Here is a 24,443-nt window from a genome sequence, read left to right as displayed (position 1 = left end):
CTCCTGTCTCCTGGGTGAACTCCCACCTGGCCTTCAGGCCAGTTTAATCATTACCAGCTCCTCCGTGAGCCTTCAGTGTTACACCTGTTCACATCCACGGTCTTAAGGACCAGAATCACCCACAACCCAGTGACGGGGGCAGGTCACTGTAATCCCTTTAGAGGTAAGGCAACCAGATGGGTAGGGTGGGGCAGAGTGGCCAGGGGCCCAAGGCCATCCCAGCCCAGCCTCGTGCTGGGCCTCTCTTGCCCTGAAATCCTCAGGCGGCCCGGAGCCATGCGGAAGGCCTGGAGCAGACACCGAAGGCCTGGGCTCTGGGCCTGGGTTCCTTCACTAACACTTCCCAGGGGGGTTATTTTATTTTATTTTATTTTATTTTATTTTATTTTATTTTATTTTATTTTATTTTATTATTTTATTTATTTTTTTAAAGATTTTATTTATTCACGAATGAGTGACATAGAGAGAGAGAGAGAGAGAGAGAGAGAGAGAGGCAGAGACACAGACAGAGGGAGAAGCAGGCTCCATGCAGGGAGCCTGATATGGGATGTGATCCTGGGTCTCCAGGATCACACCCTGGGCTGAAGGCAGGTGCTCAACCGCTGAGCCACCCAGGGATCCCCCACTTCCCAGGGGTTTTAAAAGCATGTTACTGATAAAATTGTAATGGGATTACAGGGGACCACCTGCCCTCCCTGTAGCTGCAAACTCGTGCAGCCTCATCCACAGACGTGCTACTGCACATGATTTCTGAGTGAAGCAGCGAGGACTGGGCACGCCCCGGATGATCTGCATCGGGGCCTCTCTCAGGAGGAAGATCAAGGTGGCTGTGAGGCCATGGAGCTTCTGCACACTCCCATGGCTGGGACCTTCCCTCTCAGGAGGCAGCTGCATCTGGTGGAGGAGCTGGGATTCGCGAGCCACAAGGGCTCCGTGGGCAGCTGGAGCCAACACAAGAAGCTGTGGCTTCTGGCAGAGGAAACGCGCTTGCCCCATCCTGGCACCTACCTGGAGACGCTGCTGCCCTCTGGGTGCTCGCCGGCGCTCTGTTTTGAGGGCACCTGGAGGAGGACAAAAGGAAAAAAGCATCAAAAGGTTGTCAGTGGTGCAGCATCGTCTGCTCTGGCTTTCTGCCGCAGATGATGGCCACCACGTCCGACACACACAAGACTGGATAAAGCAGAGCTGGGAAGGTCCCCGTTGGCTTCCTAGTTCCACCTGCTTTCTTCACCAGTGGGAAGGCTGAGGCTGGGGCAGGGGTGACTTTACAAAGCTCACACGAGGAACTCCCTGCCTTGTGGCCAGCTGGCCAGCTGCACCCCCATCTCTCACCTCCAGGGGTCACATCCGCCTTCCCCTGGGCCCTGCCAAGCTTTCTCTGTCCTGAGACAGGGTTGTTTAGATGGAGCGCACGTCTGTAGTCAAGCCTGGCCCTATGCCCGCACCAGCCCGTCCCAGTGACCACAGCTTCAGAATGAGCCTAGACATCCTCATGCACGTCCTCCCACTTTTTTCAAAAAAAGTCTTGGGATCCCTGGGTGGCGCAGTGGTTTGGCGCCTGCCTTTGGCCCAGGACGCGATCCTGGAGACCTGGGATCGAATCCCACGTCGGGCTCCCGGTGCATGGAGCCTGCTTCTCCCTCTGCCTGTGTCTCTGCCTCTCTCTCTCTCTCTGTGTGACTATCATAAATAAATAAAAATTAAAAAAAAAAAAGTCTTGACTACTCTGCATTTCCCCATATATGTATTGGAATTGGCTTGGCCTCTTCTATGGGAAAAAAACAATCTGGGGGATTTTGTTGGGGTTGGACTAAACCTTAGATCATTTGGGGAGAATTGATATTTTTATAATAATCTGCCTTTTGATTTATAAACAGGGCCTGTTTCTCCATTCATTCATGGCTACTTTAATGTGTTTTTTTAAAGATATTATTTATTTATTCGAGAGAGAGAGAACTAGCAGGGAGAGCAGTAGGCAGAGGGAGAAGCAGGCTCCCTGCAGGGAGCCTGATGCAGGGCTTGATCCCAGGACCTGGAGATCATGACCTGAGCTGAAGCGAGACACTTAACTGACTGAACCACACAGGGGTCTCTTTAATGTCTTTTTTAAAAACAGATTTATTTGAGAGAGAGCATGCAAGCAGTGGAAAGGGGGCAGAGGCCAAAGCAGAGGGAAAAGCAGACTCCCCACTGAGCAGGGAAGCACATGCAGGGCTCCATCCCAGGACCCTGGGATCATGACTTGGGGCAAAGGCAGACACTTAACCTACTGAGCCACCCAGGCACCCCAACATCATTATTTTATTTTATTTTATTTGTTTATTTGTTTATTTATTTTTTTAATTTATGATAGACACACAGAGAGAGAGAGAGAGGCAGAGACACAGGAGGAGAGAGAAGCAGGCTCCATGCAGGGAGCCTGATATGGGACTCGATCCCGGTACTCCAGAATCAGGCCCTGGGCCTAAGGCAGGCGCTAAACCGCTGAGCCACCCAGGGATCCCCACTTGATTATTTTTTATTGTTTGCTGCTCTTTATCCTTGGAAACTTCTTATGAGTTTCTCTGAGGCCTAAGAGGAAGATGGCTTTTTGCCAGATACCTCATGAGCATTTCCAGTCTGGATCCATTTGAAATTAAATCTACGCATTCAGGCCGGCATCGTGACCTTACTTATTCTGCAGACATTGGGGAGTTTTGAAGGTTTCATTTTTTCCTTTTAATAGTGGCGCAATTGTGTTCCCTCATTCCGTGATCCTACACTGCCAAGAGAGGGAACTGGGCTTTTGCCCCCACAGGAAGCTGCTTACGTTCTCTCCAAATTCTCTTGTAAAGCTCCCCTCTGTCCTCTGACTCAGAGATGTAACCACATGGATCAATCATTCGCCAGCCATTTACCCAGCACGCCCAGCGGGCTCTACACTCTTGAGGCGCTGGCAATGTCACCAGAGAAGTAAGTCTTAAACACATAGCCAGATGTGTAAGAGCACAGAGTTGAGAGGGAGGTGGTGTTGCTATAAAATGTGCAACTGGAGATCGTGAGCAGTTAAGAGCCTGGGTTTTGAAAGAGACACAGACCAAACCCTGCCCTACCAGCCATGTAGTTCTGGGCAGTTTTCCTGACCTTTCTAAGCAGTGGTTTCCTGATGTGTAAAGCAAGCTTACTGTGGGATACTTTAAAGCATTCCAAAGTGCCTGGCACTTAGTAAGTTCTCAGTAAACATTAGCTGTTATTATTTCTATTATTATATTATTATTATACAGATCAATGCTCTATACCATGCCGTTCTCTAGCTATTAACCCATTAGCGTTAGTCAGCGCTTCCCAGCAAGAGTACCACTTCTCCCAAATTTACAGCTCTCCAAGCTGGGCACAGGATAAACATGAAGTCTTTCCCAAATTAAGTTGAATGTCAAATTGCTGGGTTGTTATAATCTTGAGTTTAAGGTCTATATAGCAGTTGGCATAGTAGAGTCAAAATAGCATAATTCAAAAAAGGGTTCGAATCCCAGTTTTGCCATTCAATAATGATATGTCTTTGGGGGAATTGTGAGGCCCTCTGAGCATCAGTTTACCCAACTGCATAATGGGGACTTACCCCTCAGGGCTACTGTGAGATGAGAGATTATCCATCCAGCTCATCCTTAGTGTAACACCTATCCTCTAGATGACCACTAAACATCATTTGAAGTATCTGAACCAATGTGTAATCTAGAGTAACCTCTGATAAAGCCCCACTGGAAGATAACTAGAGCGTGTGATGAGGTGAGCCCAGGGAACATCTTGGTCTTCAAGGTATAAGGAGAGGTTCCCATACATGTTCCTCCCTGATAAATTAGTTCTTATGTGTTTCTTTGAAAACGTTAGCAGTGGCAAGTGGAAGCAAGCACACACTGGGTATGGCCTCTGATGTAAGGCCAGGGGATGGGCAGTGGAAGGCCAGCCAGCCTCAACGCACTGCCCTAAAAAGTTGTTCTTGCTGGTGCAACACTGCAAGTGGAGGCCGGCCCCAGAGCAAAGGTGCACTCTTGTTCTGGGGGTGCCCTGAAGAGTCGACTGTGGCTGCTGATCTTGCTTTGGGGGCATCAGTATCATGGCACATTTCTTTGGACGCTCATTTTTGCCTTTGGGGAGTGTAAGGATGAAGAGGAGACGACTCCTGGAGTTACCAAAGAATTTACAGAGGGAGAAGGACAGAGAGTGGGATGGAGCAAAGAAAGAGGACGGGAAGTAAACCTCCCCCCCACACACACTTCCACTGCCTCTTGAAGCCCCCCATCCCACCTCAGAGTAGCTCAGACCATCTGAATGTTGTTTTTTTCCTAAGTAGGCTCCATGCTGGGTGTGGAACCCAGTGTGGGGCTTGATCTCACGATCCTAAGACTGAGAACTGAGCTGAGATCAAGAGTCAGATGCTTAACTGACTGAGCCACCCACGTGCCTGTGAATGTTCTTTTTCATTAAAAACAAAATTCTGTGACAAAATACACATAGCCTAAAATTTGCAATCTTAACCATTTTGAAGTGTATATTTTAGTATCACCTACATTCATATTGTTGTGCAACCAATCTCAAGAGCTCTTTCCATCTTGCAAAACAGAAACGATGTCCCCATTAATCAACTTCCCATCCCCAACTGAGGGGCTGCACCCCTCAGCCCAAGCCAAGTGTCTGGCTGGTTTCAGTTGGCATGTCGTGGGGTTCATCCACGTTGGAGCAGATGCCAGAATTTCCTCCCCTTTGAATGATATCCTGTCATGAGTGTGCACCGCATTTTGTTTCTCCATTAGTCTGTCAGGTTGCTTGCACCTTTTGGCTGTTGTGAATAGCACTCTTGTGAACATGGGTGTCCAGAGATCTCTCTGAGGCCCTGCTTTCAGTTCCCTTGGGTACACATGACAGTCCTCCCTTGCACTGCCACCAGACTGCCTCCCTCCAGCTTTCGTTCGCTGCGCCTGCTTACGCTCCCAGGGGCGCCAGAGAAGAAGGGTCGTACTTTCACCCCGTTGTCTTTGAGCTGCTTTTTATGACGTCATCCTATTTGCACCCTTGTGCCCGCTTGTCAGCTGGAACCGGCTTTTGCTGTCACCTACTTTGGTTTGCCCCTCATCACCAGGCTCCGTGAAGGTTGTTACAAATGCAGTTTCTCCCATCGGGAGGGCAACCGAGAGTCAAACCTTCGCGGGATCAGCCTGTCTCCGCTTCCCGCTGCTTCCACCCCCACCTACGGGGCACCCGGTGGGGCAGCCGGGCCCACGTCACCCGGGTGAACCGCACACCCTACAGTTGGGGTTCGGAAGGAGCACTGGACTCTTGCTTCTGCAGTTTCCCTGATGGCTCAGCCTTGTCACATCTGCTCCCGTCCCCCTGATGTTTCTGTCTGTGCCCCAGGTTTGAACCCCGGAGTCCTCTCCTTGTCAACTCGGCTCTGCCTTTACCTTGACTTTCTCAGCTGTGGAATGTGCTAGAGGCCCTCCCAGAAGCACAGCAGCCCCTGCCGCGGCTCCAGGCCCAGGGCAGACACAACTCCCCGCCACCCGCCCGCTGGCGGCCTGCCACCTGTGCGCCACACAGACAGGGGACCCTGGGGCCGCGGGGGGGGGGGGGGCCGGCGTGGGAACCGGCGAGCTCGGGGAGCGCGTGAGCGTGCTGGGTGGCGCGGCAGGTGTCACCGGAGCCCACGCGGGCTTTGAGGAACACACCAGAGCTGAAGGGGAAGCAGGAAGGGGGAGGAAGTGAATCAGACAATCTTTACGGTCTCCTCACGCTCTTACAACTGGGGTTTTTTGGGAAAAAGTGAGTATCAATGGTTAATTTCTAGAAAATCCACTGCATTTTTTATTTGCCAAAATGTGTATGTCCTGCTTCTTCTGTCTAGAGAGCCCTCCTCCCCTTTAACTGTTCACGTTGACCAGTTTTATAGACACGTACACACGGATGATGCAGAGAACTGACCCAGAACAAGCCACAGATGTGTAAATACTCGGTTCGCTGGACGAGCACGTATGTGTGCACCTGTGAAACCATCACCGTGGCCAGCACACCGAACACGTCCCTCAGCGCCGTGGTCCTTCCTCCTTCCCTCGCCGCCCTCCCGACTCCAGGCAACCATGGATCTGCCTGGGGTCACTGCAGGTTTGCGTGCACTCTCCCCTCTGGAAGCCACGACGCGCGAATCCTACAGTGTGTACCCCTTCCCGGGCTTCTTTCACTCAGTGTAACGATTCTGAGATCTGCCCACACTGTGCATCAATAGTTCACTGTGTCCGGGGCATCTGGGTGGCTCAGTGGCTGAGCATCTGCCTTGGGCTCAGGTCGTGATCCCGGGGTCCTGGGACCGAGTCCTGCATCGGGCTCCCCTGGGGAGCCCGCGTCTCCCTCTGCCTATGTCTCGGCCTCTCTCTCTCTCTGTGTTTCTCATGAAATAAATAAATAAAACCTTTCAAAAAATAGTTTACTGTGCCCAATGTGAGACTCGAACTCAGGACCCCGAGATCAAGAGCTGGACACTCCACCGACTGAGTCCGCCAAGCATCCCGGTAGTTTACTCCCTTTTATCGCTGGGTCCTTATTCCACAGCCTTGGAAGATTTCCCCTTCTTCACTGTCAAAGAATTATCCTTCTTTGAAGCCCAGGTTGGTTCGGTTGGTTGGGCGTTTCTGTGTTTCATTATGGACACTTGAACCCCTACAGTGAGAGCAGGGCCGGGACGCCTGGTACCTGGCCCCTCAGCCTCAGCGATGCCCAGCGTTCCGGCCCGCCCGCACCCAGCCCCGCTCCCGCCGCCAGGGGGCGCGCCCGCCCGCACCCAGCCCCCCTCCCGCCGCCAGGGGGCGCGCCCGCCCGCACCCAGCCCCCCTCCTGCCGCCTCCCGCCGCCAGGGGGCGCGCCCGCCCGCACCCAGCCCCCCTCCCGCCGCCAGGGTGCGCGCCCGCCCACACCCAGCTCCCGCCTCCCGCCGCCAGGGGGCGCGCCCGCCCGCACCCAGCCCCCCTCCCGCCGCCAGGGGGCGCGCCCGCCCGCACCCAGCCCCCCTCCCGCCGCCAGGGTGCGCGCCCGCCCACACCCAGCTCCCGCCTCCCGCCGCCAGGGGGCGCGCCCGCCCGCACCCAGCCCCCCTCCCGCCGCCAGGGGGCGCGCCCGCCCGCACACGCCCACTGCACCGCCCCGGGGGCCAGGCGGGCTCTGCCGGGACCGCCATCCCCGTTCGTATAATGACAACCGGACTTTTCCCAAAAGAAGCCCGTGGCTCTGAGAGCACCCAGCTCCGCTACGAGGCCATTGCCTTGAGCCAAGCGCTGCCAAAGGGACAGACGGCCGGGCCGACCTGGAGGAGCCGAGGGGTGGGGTTCGGGGACGGGACGATGAACCGCGTTTGTGCCGGGCTGTCGCGCCCCGTAACGCACGTCCGCATGCCCCGGCGCGGTGACGAGCACTGGGGACTTGGCCCGACGCCCTGGGTCGCCCCAGCCGCGCCCTGAGCCCCGGCACCGAGGGGGGGACCCGGGTCGAGCCCCAGAGCCTCCGAGGAAGGAGACGTGCGCGTCCCCGGGCCTCGCCGGGCCGCGGGCCCCGGGACCAGAGGGGAGCCGGGGCCTGAACCTGCGGCCTTGGGCCGGAGGCCCTTGCTGGCTGGGAGCTGGAGACGCCGTCCTCCCTTGGCTTCCAGACATGCCATCCCTTGGTTTTCTCCCTCCTTTACTGGGCTCCCCGCGGGCGCACCGAGGCCGGGCTCCTCGGGTCCTGTCTGGGCGCACACCCACGGCCCCAGGCCAGCGCCGGGCGCTCGGGGCGTCGGCGGGTGTGGCTGCTGGCGGGGCTCTGCCCGGGCCTCCCCGTCCCGCACTCGCAGCCCCAAACCCACCTCTCCCCTGAGCGCCAGCCTCCTGCAAAGACCCCTTCGCTTGCCTCTCTGTGTCGGTGTCTAACAGACACACTCAAAACCGCATTGCACGTCTCCACATCAGCTAATCAATAGCAAGGACATCCTCCCAGCTGCCCCAGCCGAAAACTCTGGGGTCGTCCTTGAGCCCTTTCCCTCTCACAATCCCCCGCCCCCAGCCAATCCCCTGGGGACCTGGTTGCCCGTGTCCCTGGTCTGCGTCCACAGGCCAGCCCCTGGTCCCGCGGCTCACACCGCCTCCGGCTCAGGGATCCCGGCTGTGGCCCTGCCGCCCCCCGCTGTGTGGCCAGCACGCGGCCCCGAGGGTGAGCCTCAGCACAAATCGGGTGTCCTCTGATCAAAACCCTCCAGTGCTTCCCACCTCCTTCAAAATAAAAGGCAAAGGCCTAACGGTGGCCAGAGGACCACTGTGCTCTGCTCAAACGCCGGCCACCATCCGGGCCACCACCCTGTCTCCCACTACCCTGACCGCGCCCTCTCCACTCCAGACACCCTGCCCGACCCGCTGCTCTTTGAGCAGACCCTCCAGGTCCTCCCCCCCCAGGACTGCTGACTGGACGACCCCTCGGCTTGCGACACCGGTTCCCACAGAAGCACCACGGCCCTCGCTTCCTTCACGGCTTCGCCAAGTGCCACCTCCTCAGTGACACTTTCTCTATTAAAAATGACAATCTAGATGCACTCCTATTCTCCCCAGCCCCTGCTGACTTATTTTTTTAAGGTATTTTTTTATTTGAGAGAGAGAGAGAGAGAGAGAGAGTGGTGAGGGAGGGCCAGTGGGAGAGGGAGGGAGACAATCCTGAGCAGACTCCAAGCTGAGCGGGGAGCCCGATAAGGGGCTTGGTCTTACGACCCTGAGATCATGATCTGACTGGAAATCAAGAGTCGGACACGTAACCATCCAGGTGGCCCTGCTTTATTGATCTTTATACTTTAGTTTGTTGGACTTTATACAATCAGAATGGTAGCAGAGGTTTTGTCTACCTGGTTCACTGATGTATAACCAGCACCAAGAACTGTACCTGACATGTGCGGACGCTCCATACCTGAATGGAGGTACCTGGGTGGCTCAGTAGGTTAAGCTCCTGCCTTTGGCTCAGGTCATGATCCTGGGGTCCTGGGATGAGTCCTGCATCGAGCTCTCTGCTCAGCGGGGAGCCTGCTTCTTATTCTGCCCTTCACCCCACTCATGCTCTCTCTCTCTCTCTCTCTCAAATAAATAAAGTCTTAAAAAATATATTTTAAAATATACGCTGAATGCATGGATCAATAGACAGTACATTTTCTCAATTAATAGAGCACTAAGTGGCAGAGGTACTGCTACATTTTTTTAAAAAACTATAATTTGATTAAATAACTCAATAAAACCCAAACCCAAACCATTAGCTTTTCTCACATGATTTTCCCATCCTAAATAGTTTTCGGTTTCAATATCCCACTAAAATGCTTTTGACTTTCAAGGTCCACTGACTTTAGAAAAGGAATTCTTCTCCTCACACCTCACACCGCACAGGCACAGGGTTGGGAATTAATCCAGGACAGCAAGAAGACAAGGTTTAGAGAACTGAAGTACATGAATTTGATGGATATTTTGCACTTATTAAAATAATTATGAATATCATGCAGCAATATAAAAAGCCATTTATGAGATAGTTTAAGTATAAAAATTCAAAACACAATATTATAATTTCAGTGATATCAACACAATGTCACTAGGGCCACTGAAGTAGCCCCTACATACATGTAGATATACATTTCTCACATACACCTAGATAGGTCGATTGATCGATCGATCATATATAGAGATGTATATGATTGCTTTAAACACCTCTTAAAAGGGGTGCCTGGGTAGCTCAGTCGGTTAAGTGTCTGACTCTTGGTTTCTGCTCAGGTCATGATCTCAGGGTCATGAGATAGAGCCCCGCGTCAGGCTCTGGGAGTGGAGCGAGTTTAAGGTTCTCTCTCTCTGCCCCTTCCCACCCCACCCCCTCCAGCTCTCCCTGTCTTAATAAATAAATAAATAAATAAATAAATAAATAAATAAAAATACTTCTTAAGACTTAATTTGCAAAATTCCAGTTTTAGGATACGGCAATACCTCACTCTGATCCAGCACCCTTAACTGTGTCAGGAAAACAACCAATCATTAAGAAATAAGACAAAAAACGAGCACTCGATCAACTAAAATAATTGCCACAAAGCCCATTGGCTGAAGAGATGATTCTTCGGGCCAGGAAAGAGCATCTCCCAGGCCCGACCTCAGAGGGCCCTGCTCTTCCTTTAAACACAGAGTTAGCGGGCATGGTTATGTGAGTCTACCCTCCGAGGGCAGCTCGGAGAGGCGTCCACGAGGCCGGGGGACTCAGAGAAGCTTGCTTGGCTGCATTGTAGACCGACAATGGTTAAAACGCGACAGTGGTAAGACCGTGGACCGAGGCAGAGAGCCAGTAGCAAGTGTCTCAGCTGTCAGGGCCACTTTGGTAAGAAGGGTATAGGAGCCTGGCCATCCAGAGGCTGACCTCTGCTCCGCCATACTGTGTGGCTCTAGCGAAGTTCTTGACCTCTCTGTGCCTTAACCTCTCTGTGTTCTGTCCTTCCCATCTGTCAAAATGGGCGATAATAATATTAAAGATGAAAAGAGTTAATGCATGTTTGAGACCCAAGTGCACATTAAATGTTGGATCAGTATTGATCCATGTGCATACCAAGTTTTCCCTAGCTCAATGACGTCTTGTTAACTCAGTCTTGTAAGAGGTACAATTGCCGAGACAATCTATCAAAGGACGGAATCTAGCAAAAAGCCTACATCTCACACTTGAATATACAGGCAGTTAACCTTCCGCGACCTTTACAATCAAGAAATTAGGAGCCCTGACCTTCTCGCTTTGTCTCCCCACACCCGGAAAAAATTGGACTCCAGGAGCTTTTTTACAGACCTAATAATCTAAGATGCTAGGGTTCACTCAAGAAACATTTATGGCCCAGAGGATACATACAATCCACATCCGTACGATCAGCCACGGCTGGCCGATTTTCCCTCCTATCTCCATCTCCTCGGCCCTCCGACTGTCCTGCTTCTCCCGGGGCCTGCTCACCCAGACCACCGGGGCAGCCCCCAGCTGGCCACGCTGGCCTCAGGCTTGGCCCCGTCCATGCCCCCACAGCCCCGGGTGTCAGCTTCCTAGAACACAAAGCACCGCTCCCCCTAGCCCTTCAGGGATAGCCACAGCTCTTATGGGGAGGTCCAAACTCCTCAATGTGGGGAACCCCTTGCACGACCTAGGGTGGCATGACGCGTGCCCTCCAGGGCCTCTTCACCCCCCACCCACAGCCTGTGCACTGCAGGCCCCACCCCATCGCCTTTGACACACATGCACACGCACAGGCACCCAGGATTATCTCTGCACAAATGCTCATCTCTGCTCCTTTGCCTGCCTAAGGCCACAGATCCTTCCAGATTTGCTCAAGTGCTGTCCTTCAGGAGTCCACCCTGACTTCTCCAGGGGATCTGTCACTCCCCCTTGGACTCGCTACTCAGGTGCACCTCTCACCGCGCTGTGCTCTGCCTTTTGTCTGTGGGTCTCCCCACCCCCCACCCAAGAGACTGTGGCTTTCTTCTGGGCAAGGATCGGGGCCATCTGTGTTCGCTTTAGCGCCTAGAGGGGTGCCGGGCACACAGACATAGCGGAAAGAGTGAGTCCAGCAGCCCTGCACCCGGGGAGCCACTGATGCTCAGTATATCAGGGGCAAATCCATTTTTTTCTTTTCTTCTCGTTTTCACTTCTAAAGTTTCCAAGGCGTTTGAAACTTGGACACTAGACGATCGCTTCCAAGCTCAGAATTTCCCCCAAATTTCTCTACTGTTTACCCATTTCTAGTGTTATATAACCGAATGGTGACGTAGTCTCGAAGGAATCCTGCGAACGAATTTAGCCCTGCTTGCTGCCGCTCAGTTCGGGAGGGTAGGGGGGGACAGGAGGGGGGGGCCTATCCCGGGAGGGGATAGTGGCTCTGCAGGATTCTCTGCTCCGTGGCTGCCCCAGAAGACGCTTCCCGCTTCCCGCTTCCCGGTCCGGGCAGTTAAGCAAAGCCTGCGGGGCTGCAGGGAAGGAGGTGCCGCCTTTGGCACCGTCCTGAAGCCCAGGAGCCGAGGGTAAAGATCTTGTTCCTGCTGCTCCGCTGAGTGAAGACTGTTGCCAAAGCCGAGGGCTTGTTTTTATTGTTTTTGTAGAACAACGGGGCTGTTATTACAAGTGTTCTGGAAGACAGGATCCCGAAGCCAAAAACAGATTCCACAGCATCTTAAAAATAGCCGGTAGCATGTGAATGGCCTGACTAGCCAGGCAAGGCTCTGGATGTGTCTGACACGCAGGGCATTTGTGAACCGCTGCGTGGCTACCGGTGCCACCACTTAGCAGCCTCGCTGGAGAGGACGGCCAGCACCCCGACAGCGCCCCGCGGCTGGAGGGGCCGGGCCGGCCTGTGCTTCCAGAGCCGCCGGTTCTAAGGGGAAGGGGAGGCGGAGCTCTGGCCAGAAGGCAGCCCGGGGGACGCGTTTCTGCCAAGGGATGCGCGTCCCTGCTCTTGCAGGCTGCTCCCAGCACCCGCACCCCACACTGGACGCAGGGAGACCCGCACCCAGAAGCCGCAGCCGGGGGGGGGGGGGGGGGGGGGAGGGAGGAGAGGCCGCGCGGGCCGCAGAGCTCGGAGGCCTTCGGAGGCACAGAGGCGGTGGGTGACACTGGGGACAGAGGGGAGCCTGGGGGCGGGGGAGGGGGGAAGGGGGAGGAGGGAGGGAGGGAGGGAGCGCAAGGCTGGGGCTGGGGCTGGGGCTGGGGCCTGGGACCTGGGACCTGGGGCTGGGGCAGGGGCTGGGGTCAGGGAGCAGGGGCTGGGGTCAGGGAGCAGGGGCTGGGGTCAGGGAGCAGGGGCTGGGGGCTGGGACCTGGGGCAGGGGCTGGGGTCAGGGAGCAGGGGCTGGGGGCTGGGACCTGGGGCTGGGGTCAGGGAGCAGGGGCTGGGGCGGGGGCTGGGGCGGGGGCAGGCGCGGCCCCAACAGCGCCGCGGCTCCCACACTCACCGGGCTCCCGGCGCCGGCTGCGGGTCGGGGCGGCTCCGGGCCCCGCGGGGCCAGCTCCCCCGGGCCCCAGGCCGCCGACTCGGCCAGCAGCTGGTCCAGCAGGCGCAGGGTCTCGTCCCCGCCGTCGGGGGGCGCGGCGGGGCCGGGGCGGGGGCCGGGGCCGGGGCCGGGGCCGGGGCCGGGGTGGGCCGCGCGCTCAGCCGCCTCCGCCTCCCCGGCCTCCTCCCGGGCGGCCGCCGCCGTCGCCGAGGCCAGAGGCCGCGTCCCGCCCTCCGGGGCCGCCCCGCCGGGTCCCGCCCGCCGACTGTCGGGGCCGCGCAGCCGCCTCAGGGCCCGGCCGCTCCGGCTGCTGCCGCTGCCCATGGCGCCCCCGCCGCCCGCCCAGCAGCGGGTCTCGCCGCCCGAGCGCGGCCCCGGGGCGGGAGCGCGGCCGGGGCGGGGACGCGGGAGGGGGCGCGGCCGGGGCGGGATGGGGGGACGGGATGGGGGGACGGGATCTGGGGGCGGGGACGCGGTCCTGGCCGGGGATGGGGGGACGGGATCCGGGGGCGGGAGCTCGGTGAGGGCGGGGACGCGGCCGGGGGCGCGGCCGGGGCGGGGATGGGGGGCGGGGGGGCACGAGGAGGCGGGAGGGGGTGCGGTCCAGCCGAGGATGGGGGCGGGGGGCGACGGGATGGGGGGGACGGGATCTGGGGGCGGGGACGGGGACGCGGTCGGGGGCGCGGCCGGGGTGGGGGTGCGGCCGGGGCGGGGGAAGAGTAGGGGGGACTCGATCTGGGGGCGGGGACGCGGGAGAGGGCACCGCAAGGGGTTGGGGTACGAGTCGGGGCCTGGGGGCGTGGGAGTGAAGGCGCTAGAGGGATGGGCGGGCGACCAGGGGATGGGGATGCAGATCTGGGTTTGGGGGGGGGGAGCGCTAATGAGATGCAGGGGTGCGGCTCCGGGCCTGGAGGGTAAGGGGTAGAGCAGGGATGGGATCCGGGGGTGGAGACACGGAAGGGGGCGCAGCCGGGGTTTTGGGTGCAGACCCTGGAGGGGTAGTGTAGGGCGCAGAGAGCGAGGGCACAGGAGAGAGGGGCCGCCCGGGAAATGGGGTGCAGACCCGGGCTTGGAGGGATGGCTTGGATCCGGCTCGGGGGTGAGGGATCCAGACCCCGGGGCGAGGGCCAGGGCCAGGGGAGGCCCGGAGGCAGGGCACACCCAGGCCTGTGCGCGGTTGTGCTGGGAGCTGGAGCCCGGTGCGGGGCACTGGGGGGGGGGGGGGTCGGGGATACCAGGGTGGAGTGCCCCCTCCTCCTCAGTCTCCTTCCCGCTCTCCTCCTCCCCGCCTAGGGTGGGAACCCCCTCGCAGGTCCACCTGCAAGGCTCTGGCTCCATGACCCTCAGGTCAGCCAGGTCCCCCCTGCCTGGGACTGGAAGCCCGGGGCCCGACAGGCCTTGGGACAAACTCCGCAGGGCTTTTGGTTCATTTATGGAAAACACAGCATGAGGACGTGATGAGAGTAGAGAGGTGACATCACAGCCTTGCCCCACCAGACCTGGGTGGGTGGTGGGCACCGTCCTCTCGCCAAGCCTCCCATTCCTCAGATGGAGCAAGCACCTGAGGATTGATAATGCGTGGGATTTCTACCCTAGTGGCCTCTAGGCCTCAAATTGCCACCCTCTCCCTCCACTGGAGGAGGGAAGGGGCCACCCTCCCAGGGGACAGTCCCTCCAGTCTATGGGCTGGCTGGCGAGCAGCAGGCAGGGTGGCCCTCTCATTGGGTCCATGCTCCTGCCCCATCCGAGACCAGCGCCCCAGCCCTGAGCCTTCTCCAAAACCCTCATAGTAAAAAGCAACCACTGTTAGGAAAGAAAAATTATAAAAGAGGGAATAGAGAATGCATCCCCCCACCCAGGAAAAAAAGCAAAGGAAAGACCAGTAGATACTAATCATAATTCTAGATTTTGGTCATTGGCTAGTAAAGAAAAGAAAAATGGTTATTATTTTAAATGAACTAACCCCAAAATAAGGGCAGAAGGCTCCTAGAAACAGTCTGCTTCAACCCCAGCGATGTTATTGTTGGTCTTGCCTGTATTGTTTAGACTTGATTTCTTCCTCTTTTCCACTTACTTAAAAACCCAACTCTGGTTCCAAAGTAAGACAAATGCCAACATCGTGAGTCTCACTCACCCATCTCGACTTGGCGTCAAGCAGAATCTTGACCGAGTTGCAGAACAGTTGGTGAGGTGAAATGTTGGCTAGCCTTTTCCAACCATGGACTTGAAATGTTACTGTTTTATCGCTCCACGAGTAGGGATTAAAAGCTTTATGCCAGAGAAGATGGAATAAACATGGGACTCAACTTCATTTTTGTTTATGTTATTATCAACAGACCAAGGAAATCTTTCTAACATTCCCCACACACACACCTTTTTTTCTTCTTTTTTTGACATACAGCCTCAACCATCCAGATGTAGGAGATGGGCCAAATACATTATCTGAAGTCATCTGGGTGCTGTAAGTCTACAGATGTGTCTAATTTGGAAGCTATTGATAGAAGTTTTCTGTTTAAAAAAACAAATCTCATCTTGAAACTCTTTAAGCCTGGAAAGAGAAACATTCAGTGGGGAAAGACATTTTTCTTGAACTAAGTTCAACTAAGTTTAATCATTTAAAGGAAAACATGTTTTACTTCTGCCCAAGTAGAGTCTAGTCATGTGACTCAGTTTAACTATATTCAGAGCTCCCTGTGTTCACCTCCCAGGGCAATTGATGTTTCTGACCGCTCTAGATCCCAATCTTTTTCCCCAGACTTGTCTAGCTTGCTTGGCTCCAATGACAGTAAAGCCAAAGACTGTTCTTGCCACTCTGAGAATCCGTTTAAGAATCCAGCTTTGGAGACCTGGCTTCCAACAAATATGCTAAAAACCCAGATTGATTTTATTAGTAGTTTCCCATAGTAAGCAAACAACCTAAGTTTTCCTACATGACTAATGCCTCCTAAGATCATCTCTAGAAATAAACAAGACTCTCTCTGTCCCAAGGGGTTAACAAAATCCCAGGAATATTGGGACATAGGAAATGAGGCCTAATCCCTCTTACGGAGGCATCTTGGCAACCTTACCTCTCCAGCGAAAGGACTTCTTTATGCAGTGACCCTGGTGGTAGCTGTGAGGGGGATGGAGGATGAGATCCAGCTGGGGAGCCGTCTGCTTAACTCCTGGAAAGTAATAACTTCCTTGCAGTGAGCAAATTAAACTTTGGGAGAGAATTGTAGTTGTTGATACTTTCAGCAGGACATGTGTCCTGAGTGATGTTTTCCTTGGCAACAGGACTAGCCTGACATCTGGAGATGAAGCAGGTACTCTACTTACCACAACCCAAGGACCACCCCCCCTTTTTTTCCACCCCCCTTTTTAAGCCCTACTCGAGTGCCCTACTTCAGGGACTCTACAGATCTACTATCTCTGCTCAGGACCTCTATAATCATCCACCATTCCTGACATCGCCAGGGATTGTGTGAGGCGAGATACACTGTGCAGGTTCTGGTTATTATGAATATACAGAAAGATCATATTTATATTCAGGTGAAAAATGAAACAGCATTTGAAACACAGGCAAGCCATGTTTCTATTTTTAATGCTGAATCAGTAACTTGAGAGAGCCACGATGCTATCAATTATTGCTGATACCTTTGGATGGCAGCGATGTCATAGAATTACTATTGTCTTCTTGCAGAGTGTCCACGCTTTTGCATTTGGTTTCATGGCTTCACCGCTGAGCGGGTGGAGAGAAATGTAAGGAAGAGTTGATGCTATTCATTAAGGATAACCAATGAATTACAGAACTCTTTTGCAGTATTTAGTTGGAAATAAGAAATCTTTAAATCCTCAGAGTTGGCACATTTTCATCATGAGAAGAGGGTGTCCAGATGAAACAGGAAGAGAAATTGCAGCCCGTGATGTCAGAGGCTGAAGAGGAGATAGGAGTCAGTCTTCCAACAGTGAGGCTCGGGGACTTGGGCAGCACGTATGAATGAAAGTGGGAGCAAGAAGTAGGGGTACAAACCAGAAGATTGATGGAAGGTCTTCATACTGACAGTGCATCATCCTTTACCTCACCCAGCTCACGGGTAAGGAAAAAGGATGGGGTCACTGGTGCAGAGCTCTGCTGCTGTGCAAAAAAGACACTTCCTGGTGAGGTTTTACCTGGAGTGGGGAGCTCTGGTTGTGGGGTGTTCACAAGGGGCAGGAAGCAGGCCATCTGGAGTTGGGCTATGCTAGGTTCAGGCGCCCACACCGGGCCCAGTGAGCTATGGTGCCGTAGCCTGTGTGGCTGGGGCTGTGGACAGGGCGAGCAGCACGACTGTCCAGTACAGCATCCGTGCTTGCTGGTCTCAGGGGACCTGTTCCCTTCTCCCTTGTAGGTCCATTGCACAGACAGCCAGAGCCTGACTCACTGTCCCACACACACAACTTGGAGTTGGAGACCTAGAGGCTGCTCAAAGCTTACTTAGACTCTAGGCTTTGTGAGAGTTCTGTTTCATCCTGTGAAAGTTGTGTAGCAGGAGGGGAGAAGGGAGGAGGGAGAGGGCAGTGGCAGGAGGAGGGGGCAATGAAGCCAGGGCGAACATGGCCTTAACACGTTTTGATTATGGAAGTTAACCTTTGCGATACCACTGGCCAAAGAGCATGCATCATGGCTCCTGAGGGGCTCAGTGGTTGAGCGTCTGCCTTGGGCTCAGGTTGTGATCCCGGGGTCTTGGGATCAAGTCCCACATTGGGCTCCCAGTAGGGAGCCTGTTTCTCTCGGTCTGCATTTCTACCTCTCTCGCTCTCTCTGTCTCTCTCTCTGTCTCTCATGAATAAATAAACAAAATATTAAAAAAAAAAAAGACCATGCATCAAACACGAAACATCCAACTTTAAGCCCGAACAACCCCACCGTGAAGGGCAACTGCAACGTGAGACCACCCTGTTCTGGTAGCTTTTGCACAGAACCAGTGCATGGTCCAGAGAGCTGGGGAGATGCTTACTACATTCCAACTTCTTCTGGAAGACCTGAGAATTCCCCAGTGAATTGATCAGCTAAAGGAACAGAGGACTCCTATTAAAGGTCAGGTTAAATATTAAGTTTGTTGGCCCTTTCGTTCATAGTGTTTTAATTTGTTTAGCGGCCTTGAGTCTCAGCCTGCTCATTCGGATGGATGCCTGGGAATTGTTTGTACAGGTCCTCCTGCCGGGAAGGACCACCTGGCCTGTGGAATGCAATCAACCACCACCCAGGGAGGACACCTGGCACTTTCTGGTCCCTTTAGAGACGTTGGCTCCTTAAAGGAGCCCTTCAGCAACCTCATAAGGTAGATACCATTTTATGGATGGCAAAGCTGAGGCTCAGAGGAGCAGCAGAAGCCAGTAAGTAGCAAAGGTGGGACTCAAACCCAAGCCTGTCTGGTCCTCATGGTCTTTTCATTATGCTAGCTATACCCAAATATTGCACAACTGAGCTCTAAGGAGCTACCAACCTAGTACCCAGGGCTACCCATGTAGGTAAGGTGACTGACCATTTCTCTTTGTTCAGGACTGAGGGTATTCTTGGGTTGTGGGACTTTCACCCAATGAGTCCGTTGCCCCACATGTAGGGTTCTACAGGTGATTTACTGAACAAAAGTGCCTGACCAAGGAGCAAGTAGAGGCTACAATTCAGCCATGCTCTCCCCTCTGCATCGGCCCGCATCCCCACATTGGGCTCCCTGCATGTAGCCTGCTTCTCCCTCTGCCTCTCTCTGTGTGTCTCTCATGAATAAATAAATAAAATCTTAAAAAATATATAAATAAATATAAATATTTGCTGCCAAAAGCCTGTTCTGCTGGGGGTTGCTTCTTGCCGTGGCATAACCTAGCCCCACAGCACCCCATGGTGAAAAAACGGACATTGACTCTGTGAGCTGTGCATAGGCCTCTGGAGAGGAGTAGAGTAGGATTGGTAGTTTCCGAAGACCACCCTAGTCTATCTCATTGAGATTGTTAAGCATAAATAGGTTTTGTAAGAGGGTTTGTCTTAAATACATTCTTCGAAACGAAGTTCTTTAAACTTTGACCATAATCTTCTTCTGATAAAAGTTACTTTAATAGTACTTGTGATGGTCAATTTTAGGCGTCAACTTCACTGAGCTAGGGGACACACAGATAGCTGGTAGAACAGTATTTCTGGGAGCGTCTGGGAGAGTGTTTCCAGAAGACATTAGCATTGGGACCCCCATGTCCTCCCGCCCTTGGACATCGGTGCTCTTCGTTCTGAGGCCTTCGGGCGCAGAGTGAGTTATGCAACCAGCTTTCTGGGGGCTCCAGTTTGCAGATGGAAGATTGTGGGACTTCTGAGCCCCTATGACCGTGTGAGCCAGTCCCCATAGTAAGCCTCCTCTTACATATACCGCATTCTGCATATCCTACTGGTTTTGCTCTCTATAGAACCCTGGCTAATACACCAAGCCTCGTAAAATCCCTGAGAAATAAAGAAAGCAAATTTTATTTCCCTACATTGATCAAAAGTTAGCACTTCTGGTTGGGGCAGCACGGGGCTTTCTCTGCATAGTTCGGTGCTGTCTCAACACTGCGATAGATCAGCACGGCCAGCAGCCTCCCTTCTGGGCTCAGCAGACCTCGGATCTTGAAGACAGTGGGGCAGATGGTAAGGAAAGGGTCCGTGAGAGCAGGAGCGGGGCTCTACCCAGGACAAGAGGCCAGCCATCCTTCTGGATCAGTAACCACCATTCAGACTTGAGAGGTTTAGTTGTTTTCACTTACTGGATTCTCTGTCTTAAAACTGCACCTGGGTGGCTCAGGGGTTGAGCATCTGCCTTTGGCTCAGGTTATGATCCCGGAATCCTGGGATCAAGTCTTCCATCGGGCTCCCCACAGGGAACCTGCTTCTCCCTCTGCCTCTCTCTGTGTCTCTCATGAATAAATAAATAAAATCTTAAAAAAACAACTGCACCCCATAATAACCTTACACCTTGGTCGACATGGCTTCTGCTCATCTGTGCTTGATGTGTTTAAGAGAAGAGACAGGTAGACCTGATGATGGGCTATTTTGTTCAGGGATCGGCAACCTACAGCCAGCAAGCCCAAAACAGCGTCCACCTGTTTTTGTAAATAAAATTTTATTGGACACAGCCATGCCCTCATTTGTTCATGTGCAGCCCTCCTCTGGTTTTACATCATTCTGAAGGTTGAGTAGTTGCCTCAGAGGCCCTTTGTCCTGCAAAGCCTAAAATATTTACCATCTGGCCCTTCCCAGAAATTGTGCCAATTCCCAGGTTAGTTGAAAGGCCTCTGAGTTTCACCCAGTCGTTCCAGATGATATAGCTTATTCCTGCGAGCAAAGGAAGTTAATATTAACCACCTAAGATTTTTAGTGACTTATTTCTGCCTTTGTACCTTACAGCACATTCTCACCCAAGGCCTTGGGTGAGCTTGTTGAACTATGAAATACAAAGTAAAAGATTCTTGTAGACAAATCACCCTTCTCAACTATTTAAAAAAAAGAGGTTATTTATTTACTTGACAGAGAGTGAGAGAGCACAAGCGGGGGAGTGAGAGAGGGAGAGGGAGAAGCAGACTCCCCGCTGAGCAGGGACCCCAACCTGGGGCTTGATCCCGGGACCTGGGATCATGACCTGAACCAAAGGCAGACACTCAACCTACTGAGCCACTCAGGCACCCCAGCCTTCTCAATTTTTAAATTCCTTCTTTTGTATGAGCCAGAAACTAGATCTGCAAGCCATCCTTATATTTCTACTTCTACGGTTTTTTTCTTACAGGTGAAATGTTGAAAGCAATTGCATTCCCCTCATTTTTTTTCTCTTATTCACACACAAAGGGGAAAATCTATTTCCAGTTTTTGTAAGCATCAACACTAGGGATGTATTAAGAGTTATTTGAATCCATTTCAAGTTATTTGAATACATATCCAATTACGCTTTGATTCCTTAAACTAAAAGCAAACTTATACCAAAATGAAACCATCAGAAAAGAAACTCAATCTGTTTGAATGAGTATATACCCCACATATATTCGAGTAATTCTACATAAAATGATAAATCTGGGGGATAAACAAACAAATGATCCATAATCTCAACCCTCAGGGAATTGGGAGACCAGTGGGAGAGACAATAGTGTTAAAAAATTAAAATAAAGGGAGACCTGGGAAATAACAAATACAAAATATAGAGGAAGGAGGATTAACATGAGTTAATAACGCTAAGAGTGGTCGAGAAGGCATCACAAGGAAAACACCAAAGCTGGGTTTTAAAAGAGGAGCAGAAGTTGCATCTTGGAAAGCAGAGTTCTGAAGGCATGGGATGTTGGGAAGCTTGGTGTGAGGGCAGAGAGATGAGAGCTGGCACCTTCTTCCAAATGCCCTCAGAGAGCCCAGGACACTTGCCCACAGTCACACAGCTCATCAGTGCCAGAGCCTTGGGCGGTCCCACTGCAGAGCCCATGCTCCCCTAACACCCACGTGTCCTGGCCCCTGGCTGTGCCCTCCACCACCAGTGAGCCACCCCAACTAGCAGACCAGCCGACGGTAGCACAACTGGCTTTGGTGGCACTTATGTGGCACGTGCCCCTGTCCTCTGAGGAGCCTCTCTTGCAGACTGAGGCCGTACCAGCATCTTCCACCCCTTAGAAAGATCCCAGTCCATCTTCAGTGTGCATCACCCGGCCCTCACGTGCCCAGCTCTGGTGGCCGACTGCAGAAGAGAGTTATCTGAATGTGTCTGGAGCCTTGACCGTCCTGGCGACATGCATCTCTGCGTCTCTTCACTGTCCAGATAAGATCAGAGCACCAGCTATTCTCAAAGCAAACTTTGGTTGCTGTGGTAACTGGGCCATCAGATGCTTCCTGACTTAAATAGTGCCAGCAACTGCGCCCTGGTCTTATCTCTACAACCCAGCGCTGGGGTGAGTCAGCCGGGTGCCTCTGGTTGCAGAACTCTGGGTGGGGGTGCCCCGCGGGGGTGAGGTGGGGCGGGGTAGGGGAGTCTCTCCCTACTAGCTTCGTGTTCTCCAGCCTCAGGAACACTTTGATCTTGGTGGAGTCCAGCAGAGCTTTTCTTTAGCCATCTGTGTTTGTTGGGGAATCTGGCATCACAAGGGGGCTTTTTGCTGCCTTCTAGACCCAGCTCTGATTTTGATTTGTTGTTGTTTGGTGTGTGTTTTTTTTTTTAAAGCAATCTCTATACCCAACATGCGCCCCGAACTCACAACTCCAAGATCAAGAGCCATACACCCCCTCCACCAACTGAGCCAGCCAGGTGCCCCCCGAGCTGTGTTGATCAGATGTGGCCAGGGTGTCCAAGGATTGGCAGTCCCCAAGGCCAAGAGCTGCAGCGAGCCGGGGACCAGGGCGGTGGGCCAGGCCAGGGAAAGAGTCCTGTGTTGGCTGCTCCCCTTGTGGTGCTGGCTGCCTGGGCCCGTGGCCGGAGCTCCAGGTGCCACTCGCCCCAGACCGGTGCCCAGACCTGGTGCCCAACAGGAAAGAAGAGAGGTGCCAGGCGGTTAACAAGAAGACGGAGAAACTGTCTCAGGTTAGACAGTGAGGAGAGGTGGCAGGGATCCTGTGTCACAAAAAATGACGGTAAGGGAATATTCAGGGCATGGAATCAAGTCTTCAGGACCGTTGATAGTATCGTCCACAGTCAGGGTCTTGGTTTCACAATCCTACAGTGGTCATGCCACACGTTGACGCTAAGGGAAGCCGGGTGCCCCATGCAAACACTGTACTATCTAGGCAAGCCTCCCATAGGTCTAAAATTATTTCAAAATAAAATGTTTAAACACCGTGTGTTTTTCTTCGTTAGCATAAAAGGAGATACTTCCTTTCCGATCCTGGGACCTCATAAACTAATTTCGCCAGACTGCCTTGATTCTTTGTCTCCCATAGGGTGACACAAACATGTCACTCAGGCCAGGAAGCTGCGGGGAAACAGAGCGAAGAGCAGCTGGCCTCTTCTTAACACTACAGCCTTTACCTAGATTCTTTACTGTTCGGGTTACTCAGGCCAAAAACCTTTGGGTCATCCCTGACTCCTCCTGTCACAACACACCTTCAAACATCAGCAGTTCCCTTGGTTCGGCCTTCCAGTTACAGATCCAGAATCTGGCCATTTCTGACCACCTCCATGACCCCCTCTCATTCCTCTGCCAGCCTCCCTGCTGTCCTTGCCCATCCCCAATCATGCCAGACACATGCCCACCCCAGGGCCTTTGCACTGACTATATCGGTGTCACTCATTCAGAAAGCTGCACCACTCACATCCATCCACATGGACGGATCCCTCTTTCTTCCATTTCATCATTGTAGGGAGGCCTATTTTAAATCAACCCTCCACCCTACATTTCAGACCCTCTTTATTTTGCTCTATTTTCTCTCCATAGCTCTTTCTCCTTCTAATATACAATTTAATATACTTATTAGTTTATTGTTGGCTTCTGTTTTCCTCCTGCTAGAATGTAAACTCCTGGGGGCAGGAATTTTTTCTGTATTATTCCCTACCATTTGCTCCCAGCACCTAGAATAGTACCTGGACGTCAGTGACCACTTGTTGAGTCAATGATTAGTGGGCCAGAAGGATATAGGATGGCCTTTTCCTCTCCAGAGACAAAGAGGAGCACAGAACTATTCTTTCATAGGTTTTTGTTCTCCTAGAGCAGAAATATGTCTGGCTACATGCATGCTGCCCAGCCAATGTCAAAACAGAAATGGGGTCTGTTCTCAAATGCCAGTAATGCTTGCAAACGAAGACTCTCAGGTATGAGTTTGGTCTCCACCATCTGTGTAGCTCCAGATAGATTAGTTAATCTCACTGCACTTCAGATTCCTCATCCATCACATGGGGATTCATAATTCCTGCACGGTCGTGTTGTTGTGAGAAGTGAATGCAATTAAGGGTGGTCATGCATCTCAAGCCATTGGCACACAATAATGTCTAGCACATAAGAAGCACTCGAAAGAATGTGAGCTAAAAATGCATTTGTAAAAGGTGACTGTTGACAATTCGAAATGCATTTTTCCCCAGAAAATTAATGAAAAAAATTAATTATTCCCTAGAGCTCCTGAGAAAATTTGGTAACAGAACTGAGAACATATAACCGGCTCCAACCTGGTACCAGTTCAGTGGACATTTCTGGAGGACCAGCCACATGCCGGCCACTGTCCCCGTGACAGGTAGGACTGACTTCTCAGGGACCTTCTGGCTCTGGAACCATCAGGTGGGGTAGAAATCAGTTGTCAGCAGCTCAAAGGACACTTAAATGCCATCTCTCCTAATAGGCAAGCTGAGGCCTGGAGAGGATATAAATAACTTGCCAAGAGTCACACAGCTGCTCCTGTCCAAAATCCCGCTCCGTTTGAGTTCAGCAGGACTGTATCGATCACCAATGGTTGGAATAAAAATGTCTCCTTTGCAATAAAAA

General features: G+C 53.1%; 1 protein-coding gene and 1 long non-coding RNA gene across 7 annotated transcripts in view; one reads left to right on the top strand and one right to left on the bottom strand.

The window, feature by feature from the left end:
* CYS1 (cystin 1) overlaps positions 1 to 13,384 on the bottom strand; it is a 17,982-nt gene extending 4,598 nt beyond the window's left edge. Inside the window, exons 1-2 of the mRNA XM_077844158.1 lie at positions 12,984 to 13,384; positions 1,009 to 1,061 (exon numbers count right to left, since the gene is read on the bottom strand). Coding sequence (XP_077700284.1) covers positions 1,009 to 1,061; positions 12,984 to 13,346 — 416 coding nt within the window. The 5' untranslated portion in view covers positions 13,347 to 13,384. The remainder of the gene's footprint in view (positions 1 to 1,008; positions 1,062 to 12,983) is intronic.
* On the top strand, positions 11,605 to 24,443 carry LOC144281270 (uncharacterized). Of its 6 annotated transcripts, none has more exons than XR_013349807.1 (6): positions 11,605 to 12,634; positions 15,424 to 18,380; positions 21,800 to 21,929; positions 22,199 to 22,605; positions 24,079 to 24,195; positions 24,301 to 24,443. It is a non-coding gene; the product is annotated as an uncharacterized LOC144281270 (long non-coding RNA). The 6 variants fall into 6 exon arrangements; XR_013349808.1 differs by having other exon boundaries at positions 11,875 to 12,634; positions 15,424 to 15,483; XR_013349809.1 differs by lacking the exon at positions 15,424 to 18,380 and having other exon boundaries at positions 11,877 to 12,634.

The sequence above is a fragment of the Canis aureus genome, chromosome 12, assembly GCF_053574225.1.
Source record: "Canis aureus isolate CA01 chromosome 12, VMU_Caureus_v.1.0, whole genome shotgun sequence".
NCBI lineage: Eukaryota > Metazoa > Chordata > Mammalia > Carnivora > Canidae > Canis > Canis aureus.
This window is presented reverse-complemented; position numbering and strand designations above follow the sequence as displayed.